The following is a 12,858-nucleotide window of genomic DNA, read 5'->3' as shown; positions in this document are numbered from 1 at the left end:
TGATGTATTCATCATCACTACTAAATACTGTCTGTCTCATTACATCGTTTTGAATGAATTAAAATTTTTAAATGTTTTAAATTATGTGTTAATGGCTAATATAAATATAATTCTTTTCAGGACACATTTATTTACTGACCCAATTTCTAGCTAATCTTGAGGTGGAGTATAGTTCTGAACAATGAGTTTACAGGAGACAGTAAACAGGTTGACTAGTAACTCTTATTTGGGTGTGAAGCATTATCATGTTTTATATCATATTCCCATGAAATAATTCATCTCCAATAACTCTTTTATCCATAAATCATTCTATAATGGAGAAACTTTTCTGCATCTAAAAAAGGGGCAGTGGGGTATGCTCATCTTTAAACAAACAAACAAAAAAATTGACAGTTTTCAATGGATGGAATCAGAACCCTGGGATAAATGGAATAGTCCCCAAGGATGGTCAAATGTGATTCTCTGCAGATGGCTGCACAGGATGACACTTCATAAAACATCATTTCTCTGCTACGCTGCACAGCATCTCTGGTGCTTCAAACATATTGTTTATCTCATCAAGAGGAGCAGGTTCTAAAGGTAAGATCTGAACAAGTGCCATTGCTAAGGAAAAGAGCAGATGGCCCATCTACGATGGTCTGCCTTCGCTTGATGAGAGACGGCTCCAACCCCAAGCAGACCAGTTGCCAATTAAAAAAGGTCTTGGCTGAGGGATCTGTATTTTCCTGTGACACAGAATCAGCTTATTATTTTTCTCAGACTCTGCCCACTACCTGTTCCAGCACTGCCCTCTCCAGAAATGAAGAGGCCCCTCATGGCCAGTTCTATGGAATATTCCGTGGATACATACTAGTGAGTATCTGGATTTCTCCCAAATTCTCACTCCAGTTCCAGGTGACATTTTATTTTCAGACCCTTTCTAGCTTAATCCCTAACAAAGAAATGTGTCTGTGCTTTGTAAAGAACTTCAAAGACATGAGTTAAACATAAGAGAATTGTCTCGACTTCCTTTTGCCACAGAAATGGGCTTAATTAACTACTCTCTCTAAACACACTTTAAGTGAATATAATCCATTTAAGTTTTCACAAAAACAGGTGTAAAAGATACGACTAGCAGGCATATTTTAACTTTCAAAGTTCAGGATCCTGAGCTCCAGTGTTGTCTAAAGAAAGCAACAATAGGAGTCTGAAGACAACCATCAGGATCAAATGTCCAGAAATCTCAGGGGAATCAAAGTTTTTTTCTTATAAAGGCACTTAAGATATTCTGATCCTCTGTATACATTTTTTTTTAACTTAGTATTTAGAATTAGGTCTTTAACTTCTTTTTCCTGTGCTTCGTAACAGCTTTCAACGCGATCTCCCTGCCTCCAGCCTTGCTACCTTGGCACTTCATCTTCTACACGCCTCCAATGTAAACCTTGCTAAAACTCAGATTGGGTCAGGTCAGTAGTGCTTCTGTTCCAAAATCCCTTCATGGCTCAGAATTCATACCTTCATACGGAAGCAAACGCCCTTCCTCTTCCTTATCCACAGGTCCCATCCATAAGCCACACTCCTGCACTGCTGGCTTCCTTCCTCCTGAACCCTTCCATACCTCTGCTTTTGCTCTTTCCTCTGTTATATATGCTCCTTTCTTCATTTTCATCCTGGCAGTATCCGACTCCTGTCAAAATCTAATTTAAATGCCACCTTATCTGTGAAGCTTTTCTTGACTCATCTAGATAGAATTAAATCACACTTTCTGTGCTCTTATACCTTAATGTAGAGTGAACAGATGGAAGTGAAAGCTTTAGAGCCAGAAAGATCTCATTTCCATTCCTGATTCCTCTGCTCACTGTGTGACCTTGGGCAAAACACTTAAGATCTCTGAGCCTCATATTTCTCATCTATAAAGTGGGTATAATAACATCAACGTATCAGGGGCCCTATAAAAACTGTGATCATGTATACAAAATGCTTAGCATAAGTCTTGGCTACATAGTAAAAACTCAAAGAAGGTATTTACCTTGCTTTTTATCATCTTATTATCACAATCTGATTGATACTGATAGCTGTATGCCTGCCCAACCCACTAGGTTTTCAGTCATTAAAGGCGGGTATGTGATAGTCATATATTTATCCATGGTGCCTAGAACAGGACCTGACTCACTGATGGTGGCAGTTTATTACTTATTGAATAAAGTCAGCCTGTATTTGATACAATGATTTCCTGAACTTTTCTGAGATAATGTTTCACTATATCACAACTGTTGATTCATGTGCACCAAAATAGGTGTACTACTTTAACAACATAAAAATATATGGTGTTATAAATTGTTCTCATTATAGCTTTGCACATAATAATCCCTAAAAGGGCAGCAGGACAGGAACTATCTCTTTTTGCCTCCATTTTAACTGTAAGTGTAAAATTAACATGACTATCTAAGATTTACAGAAAATAATATATAATTCACCTCTAACCTGTATTTCCACCAACATAGCTGCTGGGGATACCTTGGGCTGAGAATTGCATTAAAACTCCTGAATGATTCAGTTCACTCAGTTCAATTGCTATTTAAGTATGTGCTATTCCCAGTTTATTGGGAAGGCAGTGTGGAACAAGACAACATAAAATGTTTTCTTTCTAGTTCAATTAAACAATGACATGTGCCCTGTTGAAATAACAACTGAACAATAGCATGAGGTCCACTCCGGATATCCAAATGGGAAATGAATGTGTTATGCGATTCTCTCAGTCTGACCAGGTCATGTCTGTCCCCAGCCTCTGGTCCCCAAGAGAAGCACTCCTATGCTGCCACCAATGTATGTCACCACCCAGCTAAGATTCTTCCACGGTTGCCCCTCTCTGGACTGCAGCACACAGTCCAAATGTTTGGCCTGGCACAAAACGCTTTGGAGAAGCGTGACCACACCTATTTTTCCAGCCTTGCTTCCCCTTGCCTTCTTCGTACCTCCTATGATCCAGTGACATGAAAATTATGTCCTTGGACTTCCAGTTTCAACTCCCAACAGAGTAAAGAGCTTAGAAGTCATTATTCCTGTCCTTATAACAAATAAAACCTAAAAATACCTGAAAATTACTTTTCTTGGAACCATCAGAGAACTGAGGTCACGGGGCAAGCTACAATGTTGAAGGTAAGATCTGAACAAGTAGGAGAAATAGGCTCATCTAGACAAACACGGCCAAGATCTTATCTGGAGAAGCACACTGGAGCCATAAACTGGTAGGAATACCTAAATGGCAATAATACTGAAATGGTAATTTTGATGAGCTGCTGGAGGCTGGGGGTGGGGCTAAAGAATGAGAAATTCCTGAAGACTGCAGTCTTGGGATTTGGGGGAAACACTTTCATGGGTTTTACCACTGAGAAACTCACTGCATTCTCATGGTTAAGCTCTGAGAAAGATCCCCTGAAGGACTCTGGCAGGAGGAGGGAAAGAGTAATAATTGTGAAATATGAGCAGAGATTTCTCCATAATTAAAGCTCCCAAGTCTGGGAGAAAAGAGTTTCTCAGAACATTTTCCCTACTGGGGAAAGGCCTTCCCCAGCACTGCAGCCTCCTCTAGCCTTCTGGTCTCATCTAAGAAGATGAAAACATGGTGAAGAGGGGTCCAGGGCCAAAGGAAGTAGACTGGGAACACTGCAGCCAGGCAAAGATACAGAAGGTGGCGGTTTGGGGGGGAAAGCTATTACCACTGGAAAGACCCTTCAAAAGTCACAGCCCCAAGATACAGGCTGTGCAAACGGAGATTTAGTCAAAGGATTATAGAGTGTTCCCCGTCCCCATAACATATCATCAGACCACAGGTCAGACCAAGACTCCAATATAGTAACAATGGAGTGCAGCAGAAAGAGCAGCAAGAGGCAAATTCTGTATGTTTTACTTAGGGAAGTCCAAGGCCAAATAGGGAGACAAAAACACAGACACAAGAGAGATTTGAACCTCTAGCACCTACAGCTGAAGCAAATACTAAATCCAACCAAAAGCCTAGCCAGGTTACATAGAACCATACTTTAGTTCCTGCTACCTGCTAAAACACATCTGGCTTTCAACAACAACAGTAGGGGCACCTGAGTGAGTTCAATTGGTTGAGCATCCTGCCTTTTTTTTTTAAGAAATTCTTTTTTTAATGTTTATTTATGTATTTTGAGAGAGAGAGAGAGAGAGCATGCAAGTGGGAGAGGGGCAGAGAGGGAGAGAGAGAATCCCAAGCAGGCTCTTGCATTGTCAGCCCAGACCCTGTTGCAGGGCTCAATCTCACAAACCATGAGATCATGACCAGACACTTAACCAACTGAGTCACCCAGGTACCCTGAACATCCAACTGCAACTGTTGATTTTGGCTCAGGTCAGTGTCCCAGGGTCGTTGGATCAAGCCCTGTGTCAGGCTCTGCACTAAGCGTGGAGCCTGCTTAAGATTCTCTCTCTCCCTCTGCCCCTTTCCCCAACTCACACACTCTCTATCTCTCTAAAATTATATATATATAATTTTATATATATATATATTATATAATATATATTATATATATTATATATAATTATATATTAAAAATATATATATATTTATATATTTATATAAATATATATAATATATATATATATAATTTATATATATAATATATATATAATATATATATATTATATATATATATGTGTGTGTGTGTTATATGTGTGTGTGTATATATATATATATATATATATATATATATATGCAACAATCATCAGAACCAGAAGTATATCTGGCACAAATTTGGGTATTATCAGAAAAGGAATTTAAAGTAACTATGATTCATATGTTAGAGACATTTTTGATTTTTGATTTTTTTTAATGTTTATTTTTTGAGAGAGAGAGAGAGAGAGAGAGAAGGAATTTAAAATAACTATGATTCATATGTTAGAGACATTTTATTTTTTGTTTTTTTTAATGTTTATTTTTTGAGATAGAGAGAGAGAGAGACACAGCATGAGCAGGGGAGGGGCAGAGAGAGAGGGAGACAGAATCGGAAGCAGGCTCCAGGCTCTGAGCTGTCAGCACAGAGCCCGACATGGGGCCTAAACTCATGAACTATGAGATCATGACCTGAGCCAAAGTCGGGCGCTTAACCAATTGAGCCACCCAGGCGCCCCCCATATGTTAAAGATTTTAACTGAAAAGTAAACAGCATGCAAAAACACATGGGTAGTATAAGCAAAAGATGGAAAATCCAAGAAAGAATCAAAAGGAAAGTGTAGCGATCAAAAACAGAGTACAGAAATGAAGAATGCACAATGCACTTGATAAGATTAGCCATTGATTTGACACAGCTGAGGAAGGAATCAGTGATTTTGTAAATAGGCCAAAAGAAATTACAAACTGAAATGCAAAGAGAAAGAAGAATTTAAAAAACCAGAATGAACCATGCAGGAACTGTGGGATAATTTCAAAAGGTATAACATACACATAATTGGAAAATTAGAATGAGAAGAAAAGAAATGGAGAACTTTCCAATTACTTTCCAAAACTGATGACAGATTCCAAACTACAGATCCAGGAAAGCTCAACAAACACAAAGTAAAATAATCATACCCCTCTATATGTGTGCTTGCACACACACACACACACACACACACACACACACACACCAAGTCATATCATATTAAAACTCCAGAAAACAAAAGACATGGAGAAAATTTTGAAAGGTGACAGAGGAAAAAAAATAATAACTTACCAAAATGATATAATGAAGAAGAGAGTGCAGTAAAATATTGTAAGTGTTGAAAGAAAAAATCACCAACCTAGAATTCTATAGCAAGTAAGTTATTCTTTACAAGGGAATGAGAAATAATGTATTTCCCAGACAAGCAAAAATTAAGGCAATTCATCATTGACAGATTTGCCTGAAATCCAAAAAGAAGATTTTCGTGCAAAAAGAAAATGATACGAGTCAGAAACTTGGATCTACCTAAAGACAAAAAGAGAATGAAAAGGGAATAAATGATTTTACTTTCCTTATTCTTTTTTTTATTAAAAATTTTTTTAATGTTTATTTGTTTTTGAGACAGAGACAGAGTGTGAGCAGGGGAGGGACAGAGAGAGAGGGAGACACAGAACCCAAAACAGGCTGAGCTGTCAGCACAGAGCCAGATGCGGGGCTCAAACTCACACTTCAAGATCATGACCTGAGGCGAAGTCAGATGCTCAACCAACTGAGCCACCCAGGCGCCCCTTACTTTCCTTATTCTTAACTGATCTAAAAAATAACTGTTTAAAGTCATAATAGTAACAGTGTACTGGATGACTGTAACACATGACTAAGTGAAATAAATGACAAGGATATCACAAAGGGAGAAATTGGGAATACTCTGTTATAAAGTACCTTTATTACATGTGAAACAATATAGTATTATTTGAACATGGAACTAGATTGTTAAAAATGTATATGTAAACTCCAGGTCATTAAAATTTTAAAAAAGAAGTATAATTGTAATGCTGAAAAGAGATAAAATTGAATCATATAACTTTCTCAGTTAAGACCACACAAAACAGAAAAAAAGAAGAAAAATGACAAGGGTAAGGAATAGAAAACAGGTACAAACACAGTAGATACTAATGCAATTACGTCAATAATCACCTTAAAGTATGAGTGATCTAAATACACCTATTAAAAGCTGAGATTGTCAAAGTGGATAAACAACCCATACCCAAATTTATGTTGTCTACAAGAAACCCACATTAAATATAAAGACAGAGATAAATTAAAAGTAAAAAGATTTAGAAAGACACACCATGATAACACTAATTCATAAAAGTTGGAGCAGGTATACAAATTTCTGACAAGTCTACATTTACAAAAAAGATTATCAGGGATAAAGAAAGCATTACATAATGATAAAGTGATCAATTCTCCAAGAAGACATAGCAATCCTAAACATGTATGCATCTAACAAGAAAGCAACAAGGCAAAATGCAATAGAACTACAAGGAGAAATAGATAAATCCACTATAGTCAGAGACTTCAACATACTTTTGTCAGTAACAGACAGGCAGAATATCAGTAAGCATATAGTTGACCTTAACATCCCTATCATTTGACTTGCTCTAATTGACCTTTATAGAATATTCCATCCAACAACAACAGAATACACATTCTTCTCCAGCTCATATCCACAAGTGTAGGCCACATTCTAGGCTATAAATCACTCACCAAAAAGAGAATAGAAACCATACAAAATATATTCTCAGACCACAATGGAATTAAGCTAGAAATTAATGACAGAAGGACAGCTGGAAAATCTCCCAAATATTTGGAAATTAAACAAAAGACTTCTAGATAATACAAGGATCAAAGAAGACTTATGAGAAATTTTTAAATAATTGAACTAGATGAAAATAAAATACAATTTATCAAATTATTAGGGATGTAGCAAAAGCAGTGCTTAAAGAGAAATGCATTACATTAAATGAACATATTAAAATAGAATAAAGGTAAAAAATCAATAATATAATCTTCCTTTTTAGGAAACTAGAGTAATTTAAGCATAAAGCAAGGAAAACCAAAATAATAAAAATTATAGCAGAAGTCAATGAAATTTAAAACATTCAAACAATAGAGAAAAGCTATTTTTAATTTCAATAAAATTGATAACAAAGAAAAAAGGGAAGACACAAATTAACACTGAACAGAAAGAAAAGAGTTTTCATTACTCTTGATCTCAAGTATGTTAAAAGAATAATAAAGGAATATTATGAACAACTGTGTGCCCACAAATTGGACAACCTAGGTGAAATGGACCAATTTCTTGAAAGATAGAACCTACTAAAATTCACGTGTGTATAAATAACTTGAAAAAAACCTATTAAAGAAATTGTCTCAACAATTAATAAACTTGCAAAAAGAAAAGTACCAAGCCCAAACGGTTTTACTGGTGAATTCTACCAAACATTTAAGGAAGAAATAATATTGATTCTTCATAATCTCTGTCAGAAAGTAAAACCAGAGGGAAGACTTTCTAACTCATTCTATAAGGCAAACATTGCCCTATTAACAAAATAAAAACTTTACCATGCTCATGCGTGTGAACACACACACACACACACACACACACACACACACACACCTACAGAGAATAATTCACATAGACACAAAATCTTCAATAAAATATTGGGTTCTGTTTGCTAATGTTTTAAAAGAATTAAAACCTACAACCAAGTGAAATTCATTCCAGGTATGCAAGAAAGATTCAACATTCAAAAATCAATTAATGTAATCTATCACATCAACGGGCTAAAGAAGTCATGTGATGTTATCAGTCAATGCCAAAATATTTTTTGACAAAATCTAACATTTATTTATTATATTTTAAAAAATACTGTCAGAAAACCAGGAATAGAAGAAAACTTTCTGAACTTGACAAAGAACAACTAACAAAAACCTACATTCTGCATCATACTTATTGGAGAGAAGCTGGATGCTTCCTCCCGAAGATCGGGAAGAAGTCAAGAATGTCTTCTTGCATCATTCCTATTCAATACTTAATGGAAGCCCTAGCTAGTACAACATAACAAGAAAAATATATAAAAGTTATACATGTTGGAAAGGAAGAAATGAAACTATTATTTGACACAATTGTTGTGTCTGATATCCCAAAGAATCCACAAAAGAAGTGTAGAATGATTCATGGTGTAATGGCACCAAAGTTGGGCACATGAGTACAAACTCATGTTTAGCTCAACATTGATATAGATAGGTACATATGTAAGTATTTATAAATATGTGTATCTATACTGTTTTGTTTATACATACATATTTCCTTTCTCCATCAAGCCCGGAAGCAATGACATTGCAGTAGAAACAAACACACCTTGGGGCGCCTGGGTGGCGCAGTCGGTTAAGCGTCCGACTTCAGCCAGGTCACGATCTCGCAGTCCGTGAGTTCGAGCCCCGCGTCAGGCTCTGGGCTGATGGCTCGGAGCCTGGAGCCTGTTTCCGATTCTGTGTCTCCCTCTCTCTCTGCCCCTCCCCCGTTCATGCTCTGTCTCTCTCTGTCCCAAAAATAAATAAAAAACGTTGAAAAAAAAATTTTACAAAGAAACAAACACACCTAGCACCCAGATCTTGATTTCTAATATCACCCTCCAATACACAGAACAAGGAATCTTTGGGGAAATGGAAGATTCTAGGACAAAATAAAAAACAGACATAATATACAGTGCCAAAATGTAAGGGGGGAAATGATAATGATAGGAGTCAAAGGGACACAGAAACCAACTGAAGAAGCTCCCAATGGCCAAGGCTGGAACGATTTAAGCAACAAAATAAAGGATTATTTGGATTATAATATGAAATATAAAATAAATATCCATGGGTTCATACTGGTATATATAAATGATTGAATAAATAAATAAATAAATGGGGATAATAAATTGTTCATGCAGAGGAATTGCAAATTATTCATGTAGCTACTTCACCCTCAAGGAGTTAGAATACAACTCCCCACTCTTTGAATAGGGCTGTGCAAGGCCACTTTCTTCCAAAACACCCAAAACAGGATGAAAAGAGAGGGGAAAAGAGTAACAGTATAGTAGAGAAACCTGACAAACATTGCCTAAGCCAGGTGATGTTAACATCAAAAGTGATACATGTATCAATGCATCTATTGAAGAAAACAGATCAATTCTACACAAGGAAGATTCTACAAATTGCCTGACAAGTACACTTCAAAACTTTAAAGTCATCAAAAACAACAAAAAACACTGGTACAGCCAAAAGGAGCCAAAAGAGACATTATGACTAAATGCAATGTGGTATCCTTTTCTGGCTTGGATCCCAGAAAAGATAAGACGTTAGGTAAAAGTTATGGAAACTGGAAGAAAGTATTGACTTTGGTTACTAACATGTCAATATCACTTCACTAATGTGATAATTTTATCATACTAATGTAAGATAATAATAATAAGGGAATCTGGGTATGGGGTAAATGCATGAATCTCTCTGCAATATTTTTTTAGGTGGTTGACATCTTTTTTGCTGGGGGCAGGTGCTCAGGAGCTCTTGGTGGGAAGGCCCTCCTTCCTCTTCACCGTCACAGGCTTCTGGCTGCACAGGATGGCACTGGCTCTGTGAATGGCAGGCATGCACAGATCTGGGCCATAACTGTTCTTGTGGATCATGGGCCAGATGCTGCTGAGGGCGGCCCAGGCATTCTTGCTAATGGTGGTCAGCACATTGGAGGTGGCAGGCTTTTGCCGGAGGGTTCTGTGCTTTGTGACCACCACTATACCTTTGCCCTCTGCCCCCAGCCCCACACCCACAGTCTTGCAGTGAATCAGCCCATTGTAGCAGAAGGAGCTGTGAGCTTTAAGGTTAGTGGGCTCAGTGTTGTGTATCTGTTCGTTCCACTTGATCAGAAAGCTGGAGCCGTTCCCCACAAGCACCCATTGCAGGTGCGCAGACATGGCGGCCTCTCCTTTCACTGCACCAGCGTGAGACAGCCTCTCTGTACTACGTTCACAATTTTTCTGTAAATACAGAATAAAAGCCTTATTTAAAAATATATCTTAGTTGAGGGGCACATGGGTGGCTCAGTCTGTTAAGCATCCAACTCTTGATTTTGGCTCAGGTCATGATCTCACAGTTTGTGAAACTAAGCCCCCCATCTGGCTCCGTGCTAATAGCACGGAGCCGGCTTGGGATTCTCTCTCTATTCTCTCCCCTAGTTGCTCGCTTGCTCTCTCTCTCAAAAGAAATACACATTTTTTAAAAATATGTTTTTTAGCTGAATCATTATGTTGTACACCTGAAATGAATATACCACTGTATGTTAATCATACTTCAATTAAACATATTTTTGTTACTTTTATGCTAACATACTCTGTTGCTCTTCTCTCTACTTGTCATTATGATGTCTTCTTGGCCAGACATAAGCCTACTTCTCCATCTGACAAAATGCTAAGACATTGCTTCTTAAAGTCAACTTCAGCCTCTATAGACAGTGTCCTTCTTTCTCCTCTTGATGCCATGACAAGTACCGTAATGGAATCACGTGCTCACCTCTTCTCACACTAAGCTGAGTCCTCTGTGGCCTCCACCACAGGTCATTATTCCAACACTGTGCTAGCAAAGTGCTGATCACAATGGAAGCACTCAACTAATGTGTGCTGCCTAAATGAAAGATCACGTTAATAATGCTCTTGAATTTTTAAACAAGTTCACATACATTGTTCTGTATGTTCATCTGACACCCTTGTGTGCTTAGAGACCACTATTTTTTGCCATTTAAAATGAATAAACTGAGACTCAGAGTGGAAAAGATTTGTCCTCATGTACACAATTCAAAAGTGCTGGAAAAGGTATTTATCTCATTTTTTACAACTCAACATCTACTTTCCTCTCCCACATAGAGACAAGCTGAGACTCTTCACCTAGGTTTAAGTGCTGGCTCTGTGCACTGCTTTCCTCTCTGATCTTGGGCAAGTCACACAATCTAGCTGAACTTCAAAACCCTCACATATTTTAATGGAAACTAATGTTAATTTTTACCTCAGAGTTTTGTGAGGATTAAAGACACAATGCTTGTAAAGTGACACTTGGTAAGAGGTCAATAAATTGCAACCACTTTTATTTTTTTCTTTAATATTACTAATAGTATAACTATTTTAGAGTCAACCAGTTTTGCTGGAAAAGAAAGAAAGAAAGAAAGAAAGAAAGAAAGAAAGAAAGAAAGAAAGAAAGAAAGAAGGAAGGAAGGAAGGAAGGAAGGAAGGAAGGAAGGAAGGAAGGAAGGAAGGAAGGAAGGAAGGAAGGAAGGAAGCTACATTCTATTTGCTCTACTTAGGCCAACACACAAGTCCTTTTTTTTTTTTAAAGCTACCCTCCCATTTAAAAAACAAGTCCAATGGCAAAGAACCAGTCTTCTACTGAGATGGGCATTTGGATTGTATGACCTCTAAGATCCTTTCTGCATATACTCCTCCACATTCTTTATTTCCTTTGCAGTCCCCCAAGCATTGTAGCATACAATATCAGAGGTTCAACAAAGGTTGGCTGAGTGAGGCTTTCAAACTCCCAACACAATCACTTTCATGTTGCCAACTTTGATTCAATTTGTGATTTATGGGCATATGGAGTGTTTCGCATCCCAGAGTTTCCTCTTTTGAGTCATGATTTGCAAATGGATATAATAACCCATAAACTGATATCAGCATCAAAACAGATCCATCCAACTCCAGTAATAAATGGCCTCTGGAATGAAAAGACACCAGCCCATTAGGAAGGGCTCAAACAACAAGCAAGGGAGTGTGAACAGCCATCTTCATAAAGTCAGAGTTTCTCAGTTCATTCCCCACATTCTGTCCGTTCTAAGACATTGTGTGTGATGAGGGCCTAATGCAATCGGACTCTCACTCTCCTTTGGCAGGCAGGCCTGCAACAATAGACTAAACCTTGGCCCTGCCAACCCCAAACAGGCATGCCAGTCTGCCTCATTCCACATTTGTGGCTTGTCTCCACAAAGTAATAGTGATTCTCTTGTCTATACCAATTGCAAGCTGCAGATGGGTAGCCTAATGTTGTAATGTCGGACTAAATTCTACACAGATGAACTGGAAAATTTCCTCACTCATTCAGAAATCTGCCAGCCAGCTGTCAGGTCTCCAGGACTCCCTCACTTGCCCAAATCACCAGTGAACAGACGGTGTTCACCACAATGATTAGGCTGTGTTTTTAGTGCAAACTCTTTGCTCCCATCGAATGATTTAATCCATTCTTCTTTCTTCAGAGACTCTGGGAAATGGTCATCATAATTTTCTGCAGCAGAAGGATTCTTCAAGAAGGCAAAACTGAGAAAACTCCTGAAACCACATTGGAATCAGAG

General features: G+C 37.8%; 1 protein-coding gene across 1 annotated transcript; it reads right to left on the bottom strand.

Annotated features, from left to right (window-relative positions):
* Positions 1–9,962: 9,962 nt before the first annotated feature.
* On the bottom strand, positions 9,963–10,497 carry LOC131490858 (large ribosomal subunit protein eL28-like). Its single transcript, XM_058693299.1, has one exon. The coding sequence runs from the start codon at positions 10,439–10,441 to the stop codon at positions 10,028–10,030; it is 414 nt and encodes a 137-aa protein (XP_058549282.1). The 5' UTR covers positions 10,442–10,497; the 3' UTR covers positions 9,963–10,027.
* Between the last annotated feature and the right edge of the window lie 2,361 nt (positions 10,498–12,858).

Source organism: Neofelis nebulosa, chromosome 12 (assembly GCF_028018385.1).
Source record: "Neofelis nebulosa isolate mNeoNeb1 chromosome 12, mNeoNeb1.pri, whole genome shotgun sequence".
NCBI lineage: Eukaryota > Metazoa > Chordata > Mammalia > Carnivora > Felidae > Neofelis > Neofelis nebulosa.
Note: the sequence above shows the minus strand (reverse complement) of the source record. Positions and strands in the feature narration are given on the sequence as shown.

Excerpts from the sequence above, each read along its gene's own strand:
- LOC131490858 (XM_058693299.1), bottom strand. The coding sequence starts at position 10,441 with ATGTCTGCGCACCTGCAATGGGTGCTTGTGGGGAACGGCTCCAGCTTT.